Source organism: Gadus chalcogrammus, chromosome 11 (assembly GCF_026213295.1).
Source record: "Gadus chalcogrammus isolate NIFS_2021 chromosome 11, NIFS_Gcha_1.0, whole genome shotgun sequence".
NCBI classification, from domain to species: domain Eukaryota; kingdom Metazoa; phylum Chordata; class Actinopteri; order Gadiformes; family Gadidae; genus Gadus; species Gadus chalcogrammus.
This window is the reverse complement of record NC_079422.1, coordinates 24,260,384-24,277,727: the sequence shown is the minus strand read 5'-3', so window position 1 is coordinate 24,277,727 and position 17,344 is coordinate 24,260,384. Positions and strand designations below refer to the sequence as shown.

The following is a 17,344-nucleotide window of genomic DNA, read 5'->3' as shown; positions in this document are numbered from 1 at the left end:
GTCTGTTAAACGAAATAAAGTTAGAGGGAAGGAAATATTCCCAGATATGAATTCCGAATAATATCTTTTCTTCTAACACCAAAATGATCATCAGTTTACATTGGACCTCTTTAGCCTGTAACTAAAGAGGATTACATTTGGAAATGCATTTCTCTATGGATTATTGTATTCCTCGTACAATGGTTCATTCAGTCCGTTCCAGAACTTACATTATACATTCATCACACACCAAACTGGTCATCCCAGCAGGATGCTGCTGACTCGTTAGTATGATAATCCTGTGATCTGATAGATAAATAAATAAATGTATTGATTGCTCTTCCGTGAACTTCAGACCTCCTTACCACTGCACAAATGTGGCCATCTAAATGCAGACTGTTTTATATAAATGTAAATTGAACAGCAGCCAAAGTCCAGGGGTTGTTCTGCGCATGCGTACAGTCCGAGTAGGAGAGAAGCTAAACATTGGTAGTCAACATGTCTACCGCTGCTGCTCAACAAAACAATAACGGAGAGCCGGGACTGCAAGGTAGGTGCCCGCGACCGCTTTTTGACACCCGAGGGGGCGAACCATTACTCCTGTATGTTTCATGAAGGGAGGGTACTCGCGACGACCACATTTAAGAGAGATATCGAGAAAAAGTTCGATCGGGAATGGAATTTCTTCTTCTTCTGGGCGGGGTCGGCTGTGACGTGGCTAAACGTTGCGTCGAACTGACCAATGGCGTGCTTGATGTCTGGGGTCTCAACCACCCAGAGAAGAGAAGCTGTAATGGGCGGGCTCTAGCCGAAAATAAAAACAACTTTGGGACAATAGATGAGCGCAATTTCGTTTGAAATGGCGTTCTATGTATAAGTTGTATAGCGTTTGCTAAAACATTTCCGCTTATTTAGTGAATTGTTATTCATCTCCTAAAACATGCAAGAAATTGCATTTCAGAAATGTTTCTAGTACCATTTCGTGGGTCATTTATGTACATGCATCATTCGGGATGCGCCATATTTTACGCTGCGGATGCAGAACTGTGACTAAACGTTTTCCTAAAGAATAAGTCCACTTTGTAACGTCCAAGGAGGTATTCCTTCCAGGACTTTTAGTTGTTTCTTTATTTCGGGGCCGTCCACGTCACGGGTCCTTGCTGGGGCGACGAAATGCATGGCCTATGAGTTATGCAATAACACAAACCTGGACCACTCGTGTTTTAGTTGTGTGTGTGTGTGACACCACTCGGTCGTATCTTTTGGGTGGGCTTTGGGTTTTAACTAAAACTCCCATCGGCGCTGCCAAGGCTGGTGGCGTCCAAAGATTATGCAACCCAATTTCCTGCTAAAGGAAGCAGGCTGTGTGTAGGGCAGTAGCACAAATGTTTGTATATGAAGTTGTGAGAAAATAATGGCAGGGTTCGTACTCTTATATCTAGAAATATGCCATTATGCTTGTACAAGATTTTGACTTATTGGTTGATCGAAACCCGATCAACAAATATGCCACCAATACAAATTGTTCATGTCAATAGTAACTAGTTCTATACTTTATAAACAGCATCGTCACTACAGATTTCTAACCTTACCATTTTTTTTCCTTAACGGTTAAAACCTTGATATGTGGTAAGTTTAAGTGTGCCTCACCATGTTATATGTCTGTATTAGTTCAATGACAATCAAGTTAAACCAACAATAAGAATGTCTCTTGGCCTCTAACATTGACCCATAAACATTGATAGCAGTGTACTTGCGCAACCACTCTACGGTACTTTCTTGCTTTCCACAGTTTCTTGGGTAGAACTGGAAATCAATGGCAACACAGAGGCACAACCCCCTCCTTCATTAGCCCCCGCCCCTGAGCCCCTGAATGGGAACGCCGGGGAGTCCGTCATGGGGGTGCTTCCGGAGGAGCTGGACGAGAGCTTGGTAGGAGGCTTGGAGCATGTGCCCTCCTCCTCCTCCATCCACAATGGAGACATGGAGAAGATACTACTGGATGCACAGCATGAGTCGAGCCAGAGCAGCTCCTCCTGTAACAGGTAGGGTGACTGGCGTTGTACATGGGGGAGGGGGGTGGTAGGGAGTTTGGTCTTCTTAATTATTAAGTGTCGCATCAGTCCGCACAGGCCGCCCAGCCCGGACCACGACCAGGACGAGGGTCAGATCACCTTCGATGTGGACATGTCCAGCACAAGGGGAAGCCAGGTAAGCTAGAGACACCAGCGCTGCTGCCTCAAACCACCTGGGACAAGGGAGGGTTGTTGGCGTTTTGTGCTTGGGTGTTGGGGTTGTGTGACGGTGGTTTGAATGAAGCCATGCGTGTTTTTTGAGCGTTTCACGTTGCAGATCGTTGTGTTTTATACTCTTGCAGTCTGAGGAGGAGGAGGAGGAGGCGGACGCAGAGAAGGATAGGGAGGAAGATATCCTGATGAACACCGGTGACGACTGGGTGAATGACTGGTCGAGTAGACCTGAAAACATCCCTCCAAAGTAAGGGCCCTTCCATTGGTCTATAGATCAATTATAATCAACAAAAAAGCTGCAAATTACAGTTTCAAATGGGTGTTTAATTTGAGTTGTTAGGTTTGTTTCGTGGTTTATTTTACGGCGTTGTTCTAGAAGAGATATAACCGAGCGGTTGTTTATCCTCAGGGAGTTTCACTTCAAGCATCCTCGGCGCTCAGGCTCCCTCAGTATGAGGAAGAGCGGCGTGATGAAGAAAGGGGGCGTGTTCTCCGCGGAATTTCTCAAAGTCTTCATCCCTTCCCTGCTCCTCTCGCACATCATCGCTATCGGCCTTGGGTCAGTCACAGTGCCAAAGATGCAGTAGCAATTAATTTTATGTATTTTCCTACTTTTAATTTCTCTGAATTCATCAATCGAATCTGTTTATTGCTCTCAGGGTCTATATCGGGAAGAGAATCGCCACATCGCCATCAAGCTCTTACTGAGTAAAAGCGAAAGCATTGCCTGGATGTTGAAGAAATCCCACAGTCTACGAATCGTTTAAACATCCTCTTCTGATGTTCTTTGTATCCTGTCTTGGTCAACCTTTAGTGTGCTCCTGTAGTGCTCTGCCTACACACATTGAGTTGTGACTGCTTCTAGGTTTAGTAGGATAAATCACATTGTGTAGTTCCACTGTCTCAAACTTTTCTATAGGGCAGAATGCTATAAGGAGGTGAAATCCCCCCGAAACCGAATCAATATTATTGTTTTCTTGCGCTGAGCTAAAAAACTAAAATAGTGATTATTTGATGATGGAGGTCAATAAAGGGGCATGGAATTTCTACAGATTTTGTCAATGATTTTGACAAAAATATTTGTAATTATGTATTCCTGAGTCAATGTTTTGCACGAGTTCAGCTGCATCTAACTTGCTGTTTTGGGACAATGTAAATGAGTGATATTAATGAATAAATAAGATGCGAAAATAAGTTTGACAGACCATTTGAAAGGCCATTCAACTTTTTGCAGCATACATCTATTGCATTAACCCATAATATAATATGTTTGGGTGCCAAATATGTGTATCACCTCTGCACATCGGTGATAGACTTTGAAATTGTCTTACATGTTAAAGTATTGAAGTAGATGTGAAAGTAATTAAAGCTGTGATCTTTTCAATTTAATACACACCTTGTGACTTAACTTATGTGAATTGTTTAGCTTATAAATTGTTGCAGTTTGAGTTATAATTAACTTTTCTCTTCTATGTATAGTTTAACAAATGTTTGCTAATTGCTAAACTGGTCTTGAAGGGGTGTTTCTGATGGAAAAAATAATTATTTTTCTGTGCTAAAAAAAAGAGTTGTAATCGGATAGAATTACCATTCCTATGATATTACACAAATTAAATGTCTTGTTTTTGTATGTTATAAATTAGAGAAAAGGGTTGGAAAACCAAAAGCTTTTTTTCTTTAATCACAGCTTTTGTAAATCGTAGCCATGCAAATGTATTCACTTATAATTGCAGGTACGGAAGAGAAGGACTAATCACAAACTAATAATTTGCATGTCTCTTTATAATAGACACTAGCTTGTTTTTGTTCAACATTTAACCTTTTCTTTAGGCATGTCATGTTAGTAGCCTTATTTTACATAGAGTCCAAGCACATTGTCATATGGAGGGCAGGGCCCTCACAAAGGTCATCTATTATTCTAGCAGTGACAGAAATAGATGACTGACGATGAGAGATGTGTTACAATTGTACATATATTGTGGTCATAACAAAATTACAAAACAAAAATAAAAGTCTTATTCCTCGTCGTTCCAGTTGTATTATCGTACACACATGATTGAATGCCTATTTAATTGAGAGTTCATTAGTAATAGCTAGACTTGAAAAATACATCAGTCATTTTGGTGACACTTCACAATTGGGGAACCACAAGTGTTACCAAAATGTCTGATGACATTTTTATTTGAATCACTTCAATCGCATGGTTTCTAGACTACAAGATCCACTGGGATGTGATTAGACAAGTGCAAAAAAATATATGTCATTGTCAAATGAGAAGATCAAAGAAGGCCTCTATCGAAGGGCGGGGCACTGCGCATGCGCGGTTCGCCTTCGTAGCTCTCGCTATCTGCTGCCTGCACAGTCTTCTGGGACCCGTCCCCATAAATCCCCCGAAATAGCGTTTTCTAAAGCTTTAGACCAGCTCACGTTGGCGTCGCATTCGACCAATAGCATCTCCACGTCTGAAAGCAACCGTAACCAGAAGTATTCCCCCGGGGCGTCGTCTGGTGAGCACCCAGAGCATCCACTCCTTCCATCGGTAGCTAACGCCTCCCGGACGCGCTAGTCCGTGTTACCAAGTGTGGGGAAAATACAGCCGCATCCGAGGGGTCGTCAAGATGTCGGGGTACCAGGGCAAGAAAAACATCCCGAGAATCACGGTAAACTACTGGTTTTATTGTCATTTTTCTTGGTGAACACGCTGGGGTTGGGCCACATGAACATGACCACCATAGCCATTACATGGCCACCCGACGGATTAGCCCGCTAGCCGCCGCTGCTAAGCCCTTCTATCCGTGCATCGACCGCCGCTAGCCGCTAGCCACAGCCCCCCGCCGCCGACAGTCGGCCGTCCATCTGACAGCAATGACACCTTATATAACGAGTTGGGTGTGGCGATGTGGCCGCCTGGCCACTGTGCCTGAAGTAATCATTGGTGATGTAGTTAGGTGCAACATTTGCACCATTCGTTTTCCCTGCCTGTGTCTTCACCGTGGGGTGACGGCAGTAAGCTGGCACCTGCAGCGTTGGCTGGTTGGGTGTAGCTGCCAGATGACGACCAAACAGACCCATATGCTCATTCTTAACGTTTCAATTCTTGCGCTTGCAACTGTGCACCATCCACAGTGGTGTTCGTTCGTCAAACGGATGCATTTCCAGATAATGCCATGGCTGCAAAAGGAGTGCTTTAGGCCATCTTCTCCGAGCAAATCGGATGTGTATTAAATGCAATTGTTTTTGCACCCATTGTTTTTCAACTCATACGTCAATGGGCAATCCGACTATATCGAAAATAGCATCCCTGCCAATAGAAGTTAAAGCCCTTCTGCGAACTAGGTCACAGGAAAATATCCATCCCAGAGCTGGTTGCTGTTCGCTGTGGTCATGCAGCTTTAATAGCAGGGGCTGTAATACTATGAATATTTAAAGCATAACTCCAACTTAAGTTAACCATTGAAAGGAAAAGGGAATACTAAGGTCCCCAGTTCTAGACTGGCTGGTGTATTCTGCATGGATGGCAGCTGTTTCATCTACCACACAAGTGTATACTGTAGTAACATCAGCTGTAGGCACTGGTCCCGGGTATAATATGGAGGTGGTTCTACCTGGGCTGCAGCCTCAGGGTACCCTTAAGACAGGGTAGAGTACTTGGCTTGGAGACATGATGGAGCACTCAGCCCATCTGGAGAAACACCACCTACTATTAGGTCTTGCCTTGTCGATCTCTATGCAGAATGTAGTTTGCTGCCTAAATCCCTCAATAACAAACCCAACCCACATACTTGTGTTGCAAAGTCATGGCTTGTCGCACTTTTTATGGCTAACCTATTGGTTCTCTAAAATCCTTGTTGAAGAAGTGGATGCACAGTCATTGCTCCATGTCCATGACAGAAGTTAGAATTTGATTAAATTTGATGATTAAAAATGCATTGCATTAAATGGCATGAACTGAAGTAGTATTTTCAATCCAGTGCATCTTATCTGCCATTTTGCAAAGGGGAAAAAAAAAGCCATCAGCCCAAACAATGTTTCCTGGGTCACTGAGGTTAGGAATCTAGATGGTTCCTATGACCCACTTAAACCACTAATGGTCTGATGGATCAGTCAATACAACCTGGTTACCGGGCCTAATGTAGTCCTTCTCTCCCCTCCATCAGGGCCACCGCTGGCATGTTCCTCCCAGCGGGCTTTGGTTCGAATTAGGCCTCGTTTTGTTTCATCAACCCTCTCTCCACAGACCTCATGGATTGCGATGCACCCGGTGTTCTCCCTCCCATCAATTCGGATCAAAGTAGTTTGTGATGCTCATGAAGGATTGTCGGTTAGTGTGGGAATGCACCCTAGCCTGCTTTCCCCTGGCAACCACGTTTTGGCCGGTGGCTTCTTGTATCCATTAGAGGAGAGGTTTGGCCACCGTGTTGCACCTGGGGCCCATACCCTGGGAGGGATGGCAACCCCCCAGGGGTCAAAGAATGAACACCTGCCCCCAGGCAATGATGGATACATTTAACAATTGCTTGTTTTCTAAAAGTTCATTTTTGGACCATGGTTAGGGACTTGTTATTCACTTGACTTTATACAAATCAAACAGATAAACAAGCTCATCGTGTTTACAATACGACATGCTGAATATGTAAAGGATGTATTGTACTGCATCATTCGCTTCTCCTCTGTCTGTTCAAAAATAGCCTGTTCCTTCCTTGTGGTGACTCTTCCTGCTCTGGGCCGATGGCTCATCATGTCTTGCTGCCATCCACTGGTCCATATTCCTCCACAGTGACCGAACGAGTGCTAACCAACAAGACATTTGAAATGAGGCACTAGTTGGAGGTGAATATTCGTGGACAACACTGATTTCTGTTTCTATCTTTTAGAGCGATCGTCTTCTCGTGAAAGGAGCCAAGATTGTCAACGATGACCAGTCTTTCATGGCAGACATTTATATGGAGGATGGAGTCATCAAGTGAGTTTAATCGCTTGTCAAAAACCCCATTTTGCATGAGCTAAAGTTATTATAATATGCATATGCAATTTTCATATCCTAATTCATTATATCTTTGGCTCATGCATACTCTAATGTTAATACTCAATATATATGCTATTTGAATGGATGACCGAAAGGTTGAACTGGTACATTATGTCCACATTAGTTTTGCATGAGAAAGTGTGATGAATCGCACTCAAGAAACACGGCATGGTCTTGGAATAGTATAGAAAACTATTTTATAAATAGTCACCAATGATCAATTGCATTTCATTCCACTATGAATCATCTGGAATTGTTTTCTTTCTCAGGCAGCTCGGAGAAAACCTGATTGTTCCCGGGGGGGTGAAGATCATCGAGGCCCACGGGAAGATGGTCATGCCTGGGGGCATCGATGTGCACACGCGCTTCCAGATGCCGGACCGAGGCATGGTCTCCGCGGACGACTTCTACCAGGGCACCCGCGCTGCCCTGGCTGGGGGAACCACCATGATCGGTACATATCCCACAGCCTCCGCCACCACCACCACCATTGCTTTGATCGTGAACGCAAAGCCAGCCCTCACAGAGATCATCAGCTTGCCATGGACGGGAGTGTGTGCACGCTGTGCAACAGTTTGATTCCCTTGTACTGTCGTTTGACTGTACGTGTGTGTGTGTGTGTGTGTGTGTGTAGTTGACCACGTGGTGCCGGAGCGAGGTGTGGGCCTCATGGCCGCCTTCAACCAGTGGAGGGAATGGGCCGACAGCAAGTCCTGCTGCGACTACTCGCTGCACGTCGACATCACCGAGTGGCACAAGGGCATCCAGGAGGAGATGGAGAGCCTGGTGAAGGACCACGGTAGGCAGCTCGCTGAGCACTCTGCGCTCGACCAGCAGGTGGTGGAGAAGGAGTCTTATCTACACGCTGAAAAACACCACGCATCCTCCTGCTGTGTTTTTTATTTTTCTTCTTCTTCTTTCTGACTTCATGATCTGATCCTTCAAAGGAAATGCTTCGATTCGAAGCTGTTTGTTCATGTGGCTAACAAGACGTGAAGCAATAGAAACCGATGCATGCTAATACTTCTTGCCTGTTGAATGCCTGCACAAAAAAAATAACGTTTCTTGAAGTCAAAATAACAATTCTCCTAAATTCCAAAGCACAGCTTGACACTTACAGAATGAAGCTTCTGTGATGTGGAAGCTCTCTAACTTTTACTCTGCGCTTGATTCTGTATGTTTTTCCCGCTTCTGGCTCTTAATTGCTCCCTTGGCTCTTTCTCTTCCTCTCCTGAACTGTCTATCTTCAGGTGTCAACTCTTTCCTGGTCTATTTGGCCTATAAGGATGTTTTCCAACTTTCTGACTCTGAGGTATGCTCGGCTAACCTAATCTTTGCTCACTGGTCGCTGTTGTTCTTACGTGTGTGTGTGTGTGTGTGTGTGTGTGTGTGTGTGTGTGTGTGTGTGTGTGTGTGTGTGTGTGTGTGTGTGTGTGTGTGTGTGTGTGTGTGTGTGTGTGTGTGTGTGTGTGTGTGTGTGTCTGTGTGTGTGTCGGCTCACTGCTTAGCCGCTACTGAGCAGCGTTTAGATGCGAGAGGCTTGGCTGTGCGACCCGCGCCCTGACTCAGTGTTTGTTACCCTCTGGCAGATGTATGAGGTGTTCAGTGTGATCAGAGACCTGGGGGCCATCGCCCAGGTGCACGCGGAGAACGGCGACATTATTGCTGAGGTAAGTGAAAGCTCCCGTCAAATCATTGAAATTGCTCCCGTGGCTCGGCTCTGGGGTCTCTTATTCATGTGGTCGTTTGTGTTCCTTCTACCTCTTTTCTGGGCTTCTAGGAGCAGCGTCGCATCCTGGATCTGGGCATCACTGGGCCGGAGGGCCACGCGCTGAGCCGCCCAGAAGAGGTGAGAACTCGTCCATCCCTTCAGCGATCCATCGATTTTATTATTTTAAACACACGACTATAAGAGGCAGTATGTTTAGGATGTGTTGCTGTAAGTAACGACGGTAGACGTACAGACGAGAAAAAAACCCAAATGCACAGCCATGCTGAGGAAAACCAACCACTGCCCTTCAATTCTGTATTCATTTGGTCATCCGGGGCAGGGGAAATTGCTTTTTCCCAAGGTACATAAGAGACGGTCAGAGGAATGGGGTAGGGTTGGTTAGGGAGAACTTTCCTGAGAGAAAGTTTAGATTGTTCTTTCACAGTCCATAGGCAGATGATATCCCTGTGAAAGCCCTACCAATCTTTGGCCTCTAGAATATAATTGGTCTGGTAATGTAAAGGTGAGATGCATATGCTGGAAGTTATTCACACACACACACACACACACACACACACACACACACACACACACACACACACACACACACACACACACACACACACACACACACACACACACACACACACACACACACACACACACACACACACACTGTCTGATGATCGAAAGAAAAAACAGGAATCCTTCTCTTGGGTTCTAAACAATAAAGGCAGCCAATCATACGTTTAATTACAGTTGAGCCCTCTAGAATCATTTCCGTCTCCCCGTCTTCTCTTTATTCCCTCCATCCCTTGAGCTGCTATTGTCCCTTGAGTGCAGGGTTTAAAAGTTTTTATTTTTTTATTGATTATTCTGGTAAAGTTTTCTGGTTCCGGTCAACACTCCAACCCGTTCTCTCGATGCATCGGATCAAATCGGACACGAGAAAAGGGTAGATTTGTGAATTGAGTTTTCACTGGTCTATTGCAGCACACGTAAAAAAAATCCAAGTTAAACTTCAAACTTGTGCAGGACCCGCACAGCCCTGAAGGTCCCTTGTAAAACAAAACCGGAAACTGTATATTTTTTACAGTGATACAGTGTCTATGGGAATGTGTAGAGCACCACGTCGGATCCTTCGGTCCCACCGGTGTGTAAGCCACACTCTCTGTGTTCCCTGGCGAACAGGTGGAGGCGGAGGCAGTGAATCGTGCGGTCACGGTGGCCAATCAGACCAACTGCCCCCTCTACATCACCAAGGTCATGAGCAAGAGCTCCGCTGATGTCATCGCCAGCGCCCGGAAAAAAGGTGAGCGGGGAAAAAAACGGAAATAACGATGACCACCGCACTTCTCCCCTCCTGCCGTTACCGACGATGCGTGGCTCGTCTGACTTTGGGTTCTCTCGTGACACGCCCCGCCAGGCGCCGTGGTGTACGGGGAGCCCATCTCGGCCAGCCTGGGCACGGACGGCACCCACTACTGGAGCAAGAACTGGGCCACGGCAGCGGCCTACATCACCTCCCCTCCGCTCAGCACCGACCCCACCACCCCCGACTATCTCAACTCTCTGCTCGCCTGGTGGGTGACCGGCCCGCATACGTCCTCTTCTATAGCCTCTGTTACAGCCTCTGTTACAGCCTCTGTTACATCCTCTGCTATAGCCTCTGTTACAGCCTCTGATATAGCCTCTGTTACAGCCTCTGTTACAGCCTCTGTTACAGCCTCTGTTACAGCCTCTGTTAAAGCCTCTGTTACATCCTCTGTTACATCCTCTGTTACATCCTCTGTTACATCCTCTGCTACATCCTCTGCTATAGCCTCTGTTACATCCTCTGCTATAGCCTCTGTTACATCCTCTGTTATAGCCTCTGTTACAGCCTCTGCTATAGACTCCGTTACATCCTCTGCTTCGTCCTCTGCTATATCCTCCACATCATGTGCTATATCTTCCACTACATCATGGGCTATATCCTCTGCCGAGGACAAGTTAAAATCTGCTCTAGATCTTGATTCGAGGCCACATGCTGATAAAAAGAATGAAATGAATGCAGTGCATAAAGTGTTATCTTGTCAGGGATGGGTTTAAAGTCACATCATTGTTTCTTTGTGTGTGTTTTTATGTCCCTGTCATGTCTAGGGTGTGCTGCTGATGTCACTTTTATGTCCTTTCAGAGTGTTCTTTCAGGGTGTCCTTTCAGCTCAATCAAGCTCAGCTGAGTGAAGGATAACTTTAGTCAAAAATGACAAACAATGTAGTGGCTTTAACTGCCCAACAGAGGGAGTGGTGTGTCTGTTAATGTAGGGAGATCACGCATCATAACTCTCAATGGACAGTTATATAAAATCCGATGCACATGCTGACATGATTACTGACCAGCCGGCTCGTTTATTTTATTAATCAACTCGGGCCACTCCGGTGTCTAGACAGTATTGATCCGCGGTGAGCGGTCGCTCACTCTGAATGAGAGGCTCACTGCCGTCCTGTTGTCTCCTCCTTCTCCTCGTCAGCGGGGACCTGCAGGTGACGGGCAGCGCCCACTGCACCTTCTCCACCTCCCAGCGCGCCGTGGGCAAGGACGACTTCACCCTGATCCCGGAGGGCACCAACGGCACGGAGGAGAGGCTGTCCCTCATCTGGGACAAGTGTGTGGTAAGACCCCCCTGGGGATTCAGGACCGCGGAGTGCATCGCTGAGGACCCACGTCGACAGATGGGCCCATACCGTCTGTTCCTTTCCGATTCCTGGACTTGAGTATCGGCCAATACAAGAGTATATGCCGATACAGCATCCAGCATTGGAACTACTACTAGCACTTGTTCTTGTTGAAGGGTTCCCTTAAGATGACGCCAATGTCCAGTCGCTTTACTAACTGTTGACAAATTGTTTTTTACAGAATTAGATCATTTACATTTATAATCTACAATTATAATTATACATTTGTATTGTTATAGTGAAGTGTGAGCATCCATACTTTTCCGACCTGGTAGTGAGAACACGCGTATGTCGGAGATGACGCGTCTCCCATTCCGACTTCCGACTTCTAGAGCTAGACATGTGATGGTATCGGGTCGAAACATAAACTTGCGTATTCGCCGCTACCGATTTTATTTTTTGTTGAGGTTTTCTTTTGGCAGTATCGGACGAATTTCCGATACTGGTATTGGAACAACTCTACCCGTGTCCGGTGGTTAACCGACGCTCCCCTGTGTTCCCGCCAGGTGTCCGGGAAGATGGACGAGAACCAGTTTGTGTCGGTGACCAGCACCAACGCGGCCAAGATCTTCAACATGTACCCCCGCAAGGGGCGCATCGCCGTGGGCTCGGACGCCGACCTGGTGCTCTGGGACCCCGACGTCTCCAAGATCATCTCGGCCAAGACCCACAACCTGGTGAGAGGGGACCCCCCCCCACCCCTGTGTGTGTGTGTGTGTGTGTGGTGTGTGTGTGTGTGTGTGTTGTGTGTGTGTGTGTGTGTGTGTGTGTGTGTGTGTGTGGTGTGTGTGTGTGTTGTGTGTGTGTGTGTGTGTGTGTGTGTGTGTGTGTGTGTGTGTGTGTGTGTGTGTGTGTGTGTGTGTGTGTGTGTGTGTGTGTGTGGGCTGTCACTTTTTATTCGAATATTCGTTCGAAGGTGGGGTGAAAAGTTCGAATTCGAAGTGTAATTCTCCATTCGAACTGTAAAAATGCGCTATAAAGAAGAGAGCGGCGAGTGGCTTCTCCTCAATAAAGCGGCCCTCTTGGATCCCCGCTTCTCCCGGTTAGTGCACCTTTCCCCTGCACAGAAACATCTCGTGACTGAAAGCCTCTCACACGAGCTCACTGAGACCGAGACCGACACTGATCGCACACGACAGGGAGAAAAGTCCGCTGCTGCGCTGGGCGCGATGGGCAGCCTGTTTGGGGACTTATACAGCACGGCTGACAGAAGCAGCTGCAGCGGTAACGGAGAGCTGCGAGATACTTGTAATTTTCTTTCCGTAAGGAATAAAAAGAGCAGCATGCCGTGTTGGAGGTCGGCCTCAAGATTGTTCCGTTTATATAGGCTGTGTCCGCATGGACGACATGCGCTCCGCATATCGCGCTCCGAGCAGTTATTATTAATGCGTAAAAGACAGCCGCACTTGTGTGTCGGAGCTTCCTCTTGTTTGTGTTTTACAAATGTGTATCTAAAGATGTGTTTTTATCCTGTGCTGTTATGAATTCAGTAGGTATACGTCAAAAATCAAGACTGTTGTCGTGTTCTATGGGGGGGGATTAATTATGGACATTCGAAATTCGTTCGAATTTCATTTTTGGAAAAAGTGACAGCCCGTGTGTGTGTGGTGTGTGTGTGTGTGTGTGTGTTGTGTGTGTGTGTGTGTGTGGTGTGTGTGTGTGTGTGTGTGTGTGTGTGTGTGTGTGTGTGTCTCACTGATGCCCTTTCCACAAATTGTATTTGATCACGTCGACAAAGATTATGCACATGGTCTGACACAACCGGAACATGACGCATCGCACCTTGGTCCGACTCTGGTGTATCATTGATTCCGTCGTGCTTACGCGCACAAGTCTGCGCAAAAGTTTTGATCCCGAAAAATAATTGGTTGAAAAGCCGTCCGCTCCAACTCCCACGCATAACGCTCCTCTCTGCTCTCCCCCCCCCCCCCCCCCCCTCAGTCCGTGGAGCACAACATCTTCGAGGGCATGGAGGTGCGCGGCGGCCCCCTGGTGGTGATCAGCCAGGGCAAGGTGGTGCTGGAGGAGGGCGTCCTGCACACCACCGAGGGCTGCGGACGCTACGTCACCCGCAAGGCCTTCCCCGACCACGTGTACAAGAGGATCAAGGCCCGCAGCAGGGTGAGCGCACCAACAGCTTCCTTTAGAACGTCATTGTGTTTTAAAGGGAGCGCTAATGTTATCCTATTGACAATCGGAATAATTGGGCCTAGAAGACGGCCTGTACTGGCCTGTATTGTGGAAGGTGTCCTGTATTGATGAAGGTATCCTGTATTGTGGAAGTCGGCCTGTATTGTGTGAGGTGTCCTGTATTGTGGAAGGTGTGTCCTGTATTGTGTGAGGTGTGTCCTGTATTGTGTGAGGTGTGTCCTGTATTGTGTGAGGTGTCCTGTATTGTGGAAGGTGTGTCCTGTATTGTGTGAGGTGTCCTGTATTGTGGAAGGTGTGTCCTGTATTGTGTGAGGTGTCCTGTATTGTGTGAGGTGTGTCCTGTATTGTGTGAGGTGTCCTGTATTGTGGAAGGTGTGTCCTGTATTGTGTGAGGTGTCCTGTATTGTGTGAGGTGTCCTGTATTGTGGAAGGTATCCTGTATTGATGAAGGTATCCTGTATTGTGGAAGTCGGCCTGTATTGTGTGAGGTGTCCTGTATTGTGGAAGGTGTGTCCTGTATTGTGGAAGTCGGCCTGTATTGTGTGAGGTGTCCTGTATTGTGGAAAGTGTGTCCTGTATTGTGTGAGGTGTCCTGTATTGTGGGAGGTGGCCTGTATTGTGTGAGGTGGCCTGTATTGTGTGAGGTGTCCTGTATGGTGGAAGGTGTCCTGTATTGTGTGAGGTGGCCTGTATTGTGTGAGGTGTCCTGTATGGTGGAAGGTGTGGCCCACAGAGGGTACTGGGACGTATTTGTCTATAGATTTGTAACGGCCCCGAGACATCTTAACGTGTCGTATCGTGAGGTCCCAGGTAGGTGTGCTGTGAATCACCAGGTCGTCAGTCCAGTGGGGGGGGGGGGGTTATCCACTAACTGGTCATTAACCAGTGGGGGGTGGTGTTTCTCCACTAACTGGTCATTAACCAGTGGGGGGTGGTGTTTCTCCACTAACTGGTCGTTAACCAGTGGGGGGTTTCTCCACTAACTGGTCCTCAACCAGTGGGGGGTGGTGTTCCTCCCACTAACCGTCGACGGGTGTGTTGTTCCCCAGCTGACGGAGCTCCGCGGCGTCCCCCGGGGCCAGTACGATGGGCCGGTGTGTGACGTGGCCCCCTCCCCCAAGGTGATGTCGGCCACGTCCACGGCCAAGACCTCGCCCACCAGGCAGCAGAAGCAGCAGCAGCAGCAGCAGCAGCAGCAGCAGCAGCAGCAGCACCACCAGCACAGCGCTGCTCAGCCCATGAGGAACCTGCACCAGTCCGGCTTCAGCCTGTCTGGTGGGTACTCCTAGACCGGGTGGCCCCGCCCCCTTCTGCCGGCGATCTGATGCACTCACCACCTTCCACTCTCTCTCAGACCCAAGTACTTACATTTGGGTACTCGCCGATACGAGTACTTAATAATACCATTATAGTTTGAAGGGCCAGTGAGGCAAATGTTTCTATGATTATTGAGTACTAAGATAAAAGATAAAAAAAAAAAAAGTCCCTCATCACAAAAACGCTGCTGAGGGCTCTGGGAAAGATGAGGGCTGTGTGATCACCATGGTAGCGGCCCACAGTAATTGAGTGATTCCTTTTTAGTTCCGTTGTGAAACTAGTGATGCTCCATACACGGTAGCAATATACTTTAGGTGTCCGGGAAGCCGCTGCTCTGACGGAGCTTCACTATCCTAACACGCGCACACCGTAGCGGTGTACAATAAGGTCCGAAAAGCCACACACAAAAAGAAAGTGGCTCTTAAAGGTGTGTAGAGTGGCATCGCGTGGTTGTGTCAGAGAAGGCTTTACGAGTACATGAGCACAGTATCGGGCCAGAGTCCGAATGCTGGTATCGGGATCGGTGTGTCCCGACTCACAACCTTGTGGGCGTGGCCGGCACCTGTCGGCATGGTGATGATCCCATCGTTCATCAACGTGTTTTGTTTTCTCTTCCTTTCGTCTCGTTGATTCCGCAGGAGCCCAGGTGGACGACAACATCCCCCGCCGCAGCACCCAGCGCATCGTGGCGCCCCCCGGTGGCCGGGCCAACATCACCAGCCTGGGCTAGGCCCCCGACCCCCCCCCCCCCCCCTCCCCCGCGACGGCACTGCGGTGCCGACGCGACAGCGGGACTGGCGGCCATCTTAAAACCACTGTCACATCGCACCTGGTCCGCGCAACAAACTGTTGCACCCTAACGCACCCGCACCTGCATCTGCCCCTGCATCGACCTCACCCCACCACCTCCCCATCGACCCCCCTCCCCCAAGTAATAAACCCATCTCCCCATCATCATGCACTGCACTCAGCCACTGGGTTTGGTTTTGAATCCTCCGTTTTTGTTTTCTAAGGTGTTAATTTTTTCCAGAAGGCGTGTGTAAAGAGGGGGTTCTGTTTTAATCTTTCTGTTCAGGTTCTTAACCGTTTTTTTTCTTGACGATATTGTTTACATTTAAATATTATTTTGCGTGTACGTCATGTAGTTGCCTTCTTGGTTCGAAAGTTAAAAAAAATGATAAAATATCGAGTCAGTGAAGGGAAACATTTTGTGTCACCGTGGTTTGAACAAAAGGATGTGTTTTTAATATTCTCTTGTCTTGTTCTATTTATATGTTTATTTAAGTACAACTTCCTCTTTCAATCAAACGTAAGACCAACAAAAATGTGCTGAAATTGCGAACAATCTGAAACTTTCGTTGAGCTGTTGATCTTACAATGGTGTCTAGACAGGCCATGTTTTATTGACTTTATTCCCCCTGGTACCTAGTTGTGGTTTTCTTTAGTTATAATCGTGACGTTTGTTTTGTTGTTGAGCCATGTTGAAACCATAGTCGTGTTGTAGTGCATGGGTTGCACTGAAAGATGGTATTCTAGCATTACATTTACAGTTAAACTCAACTTGACTCTTAACTATGAACCTGTGACCACAAAAAAAGGCACATTATTGATTTTTAGCAGCATTTCAGGGCATTCACTTTTTATATGTTAACTCGTTTTGTCTTTCTATTCCAGCTCAGAGACCATAAGCTTGAGCTCTGTGCGTTTCCAAACCCCACACACGTGTGTTCATAGTGACATCCCAACAAAACCAACACACAGCACCGAGCGCTCACCTAGTTTGCCAACCACGCTCTCTGCACCTGGTGCTATACAACCAATGCTGTGTCTGTTCAGAGGACAGATAAGTTGATCCTAACGAACCCGCATCCACATGAGCAGGTGCTACGTACCCATCACTTTCCGGTCATAAAACCTCCGTAGTTTTTGCATCCGATCCCCAATGGTGAATATGTTTGTTGAGAGGTCGCAGGGGGCTTTGATTTGTGTCGGATACGACTATTATTATTATTATTATTATTATTGATATGTTTTAAGGATATTCGTTGAAACCTAATTACTTGCCTGCCTATTCTATAAGATATGATAGCACACTGCAAGACTAGACTCATGCATCTATGAAGGTTCTGCGATAGAATTGGAGAAGAAAAACGTGCGCTTTTAAAAAGAGATAAAAAAACAACAACCTGATGA

General features: G+C 47.1%; 2 protein-coding genes across 3 annotated transcripts; both read left to right on the top strand.

Moving 5' to 3' along the window:
• The first annotated feature begins 421 nt into the window (after nt 1-421).
• Nucleotides 422-4,271, top strand: bnip3la (BCL2 interacting protein 3 like a). 2 transcript variants are annotated; one of them, XM_056601552.1, is made up of 6 exons: nt 422-529; nt 1,772-2,024; nt 2,103-2,190; nt 2,357-2,475; nt 2,638-2,787; nt 2,888-4,268. In XM_056601552.1, exons 1-6 carry the CDS (start codon nt 478-480, stop codon nt 2,934-2,936), a joined length of 711 nt encoding a protein of 236 aa, XP_056457527.1. In that variant the 5' UTR covers nt 422-477; the 3' UTR covers nt 2,937-4,268. The 2 variants fall into 2 exon arrangements, with proteins under 2 accessions (XP_056457527.1, XP_056457528.1); XM_056601553.1 differs by having other exon boundaries at nt 428-529; nt 1,784-2,024; nt 2,888-4,271.
• Nucleotides 4,272-4,400: 129 nt separating this feature from the next.
• Nucleotides 4,401-15,888, top strand: dpysl2a (dihydropyrimidinase like 2a). The gene is made up of 14 exons (XM_056601549.1): nt 4,401-4,888; nt 7,103-7,191; nt 7,524-7,708; nt 7,889-8,053; nt 8,505-8,566; nt 8,844-8,924; nt 9,035-9,103; nt 10,157-10,277; nt 10,392-10,548; nt 11,479-11,620; nt 12,190-12,360; nt 13,625-13,804; nt 14,884-15,109; nt 15,790-15,888. The coding sequence occupies exons 1-14, from the start codon at nt 4,847-4,849 to the stop codon at nt 15,879-15,881; spliced, it is 1,782 nt and encodes a 593-aa protein (XP_056457524.1). The 5' UTR covers nt 4,401-4,846; the 3' UTR covers nt 15,882-15,888.
• Nucleotides 15,889-17,344: the final 1,456 nt, after the last annotated feature.

What these genes read in the sequence shown, in the direction of transcription:
- bnip3la (XM_056601552.1), top strand. Translation starts at nt 478, where the DNA reads ATGTCTACCGCTGCTGCTCAACAAAACAATAACGGAGAGCCGGGACTG. An exon ending in CCAGCACAAGGGGAAGCCAG is followed by an intron (nt 2,191 to 2,356) that starts GTAAGCTAGAGA and finishes ATACTCTTGCAG; the next exon opens with TCTGAGGAGGAGGAGGAGGA. An exon ending in CCTGAAAACATCCCTCCAAA is followed by an intron (nt 2,476 to 2,637) that starts GTAAGGGCCCTT and finishes GTTTATCCTCAG; the next exon opens with GGAGTTTCACTTCAAGCATC.
- dpysl2a (XM_056601549.1), top strand. Translation starts at nt 4,847, where the DNA reads ATGTCGGGGTACCAGGGCAAGAAAAACATCCCGAGAATCACG. An exon ending in TGGGGGAACCACCATGATCG is followed by an intron (nt 7,709 to 7,888) that starts GTACATATCCCA and finishes GTGTGTGTGTAG; the next exon opens with TTGACCACGTGGTGCCGGAG. An exon ending in ACGGCGACATTATTGCTGAG is followed by an intron (nt 8,925 to 9,034) that starts GTAAGTGAAAGC and finishes CTGGGCTTCTAG; the next exon opens with GAGCAGCGTCGCATCCTGGA.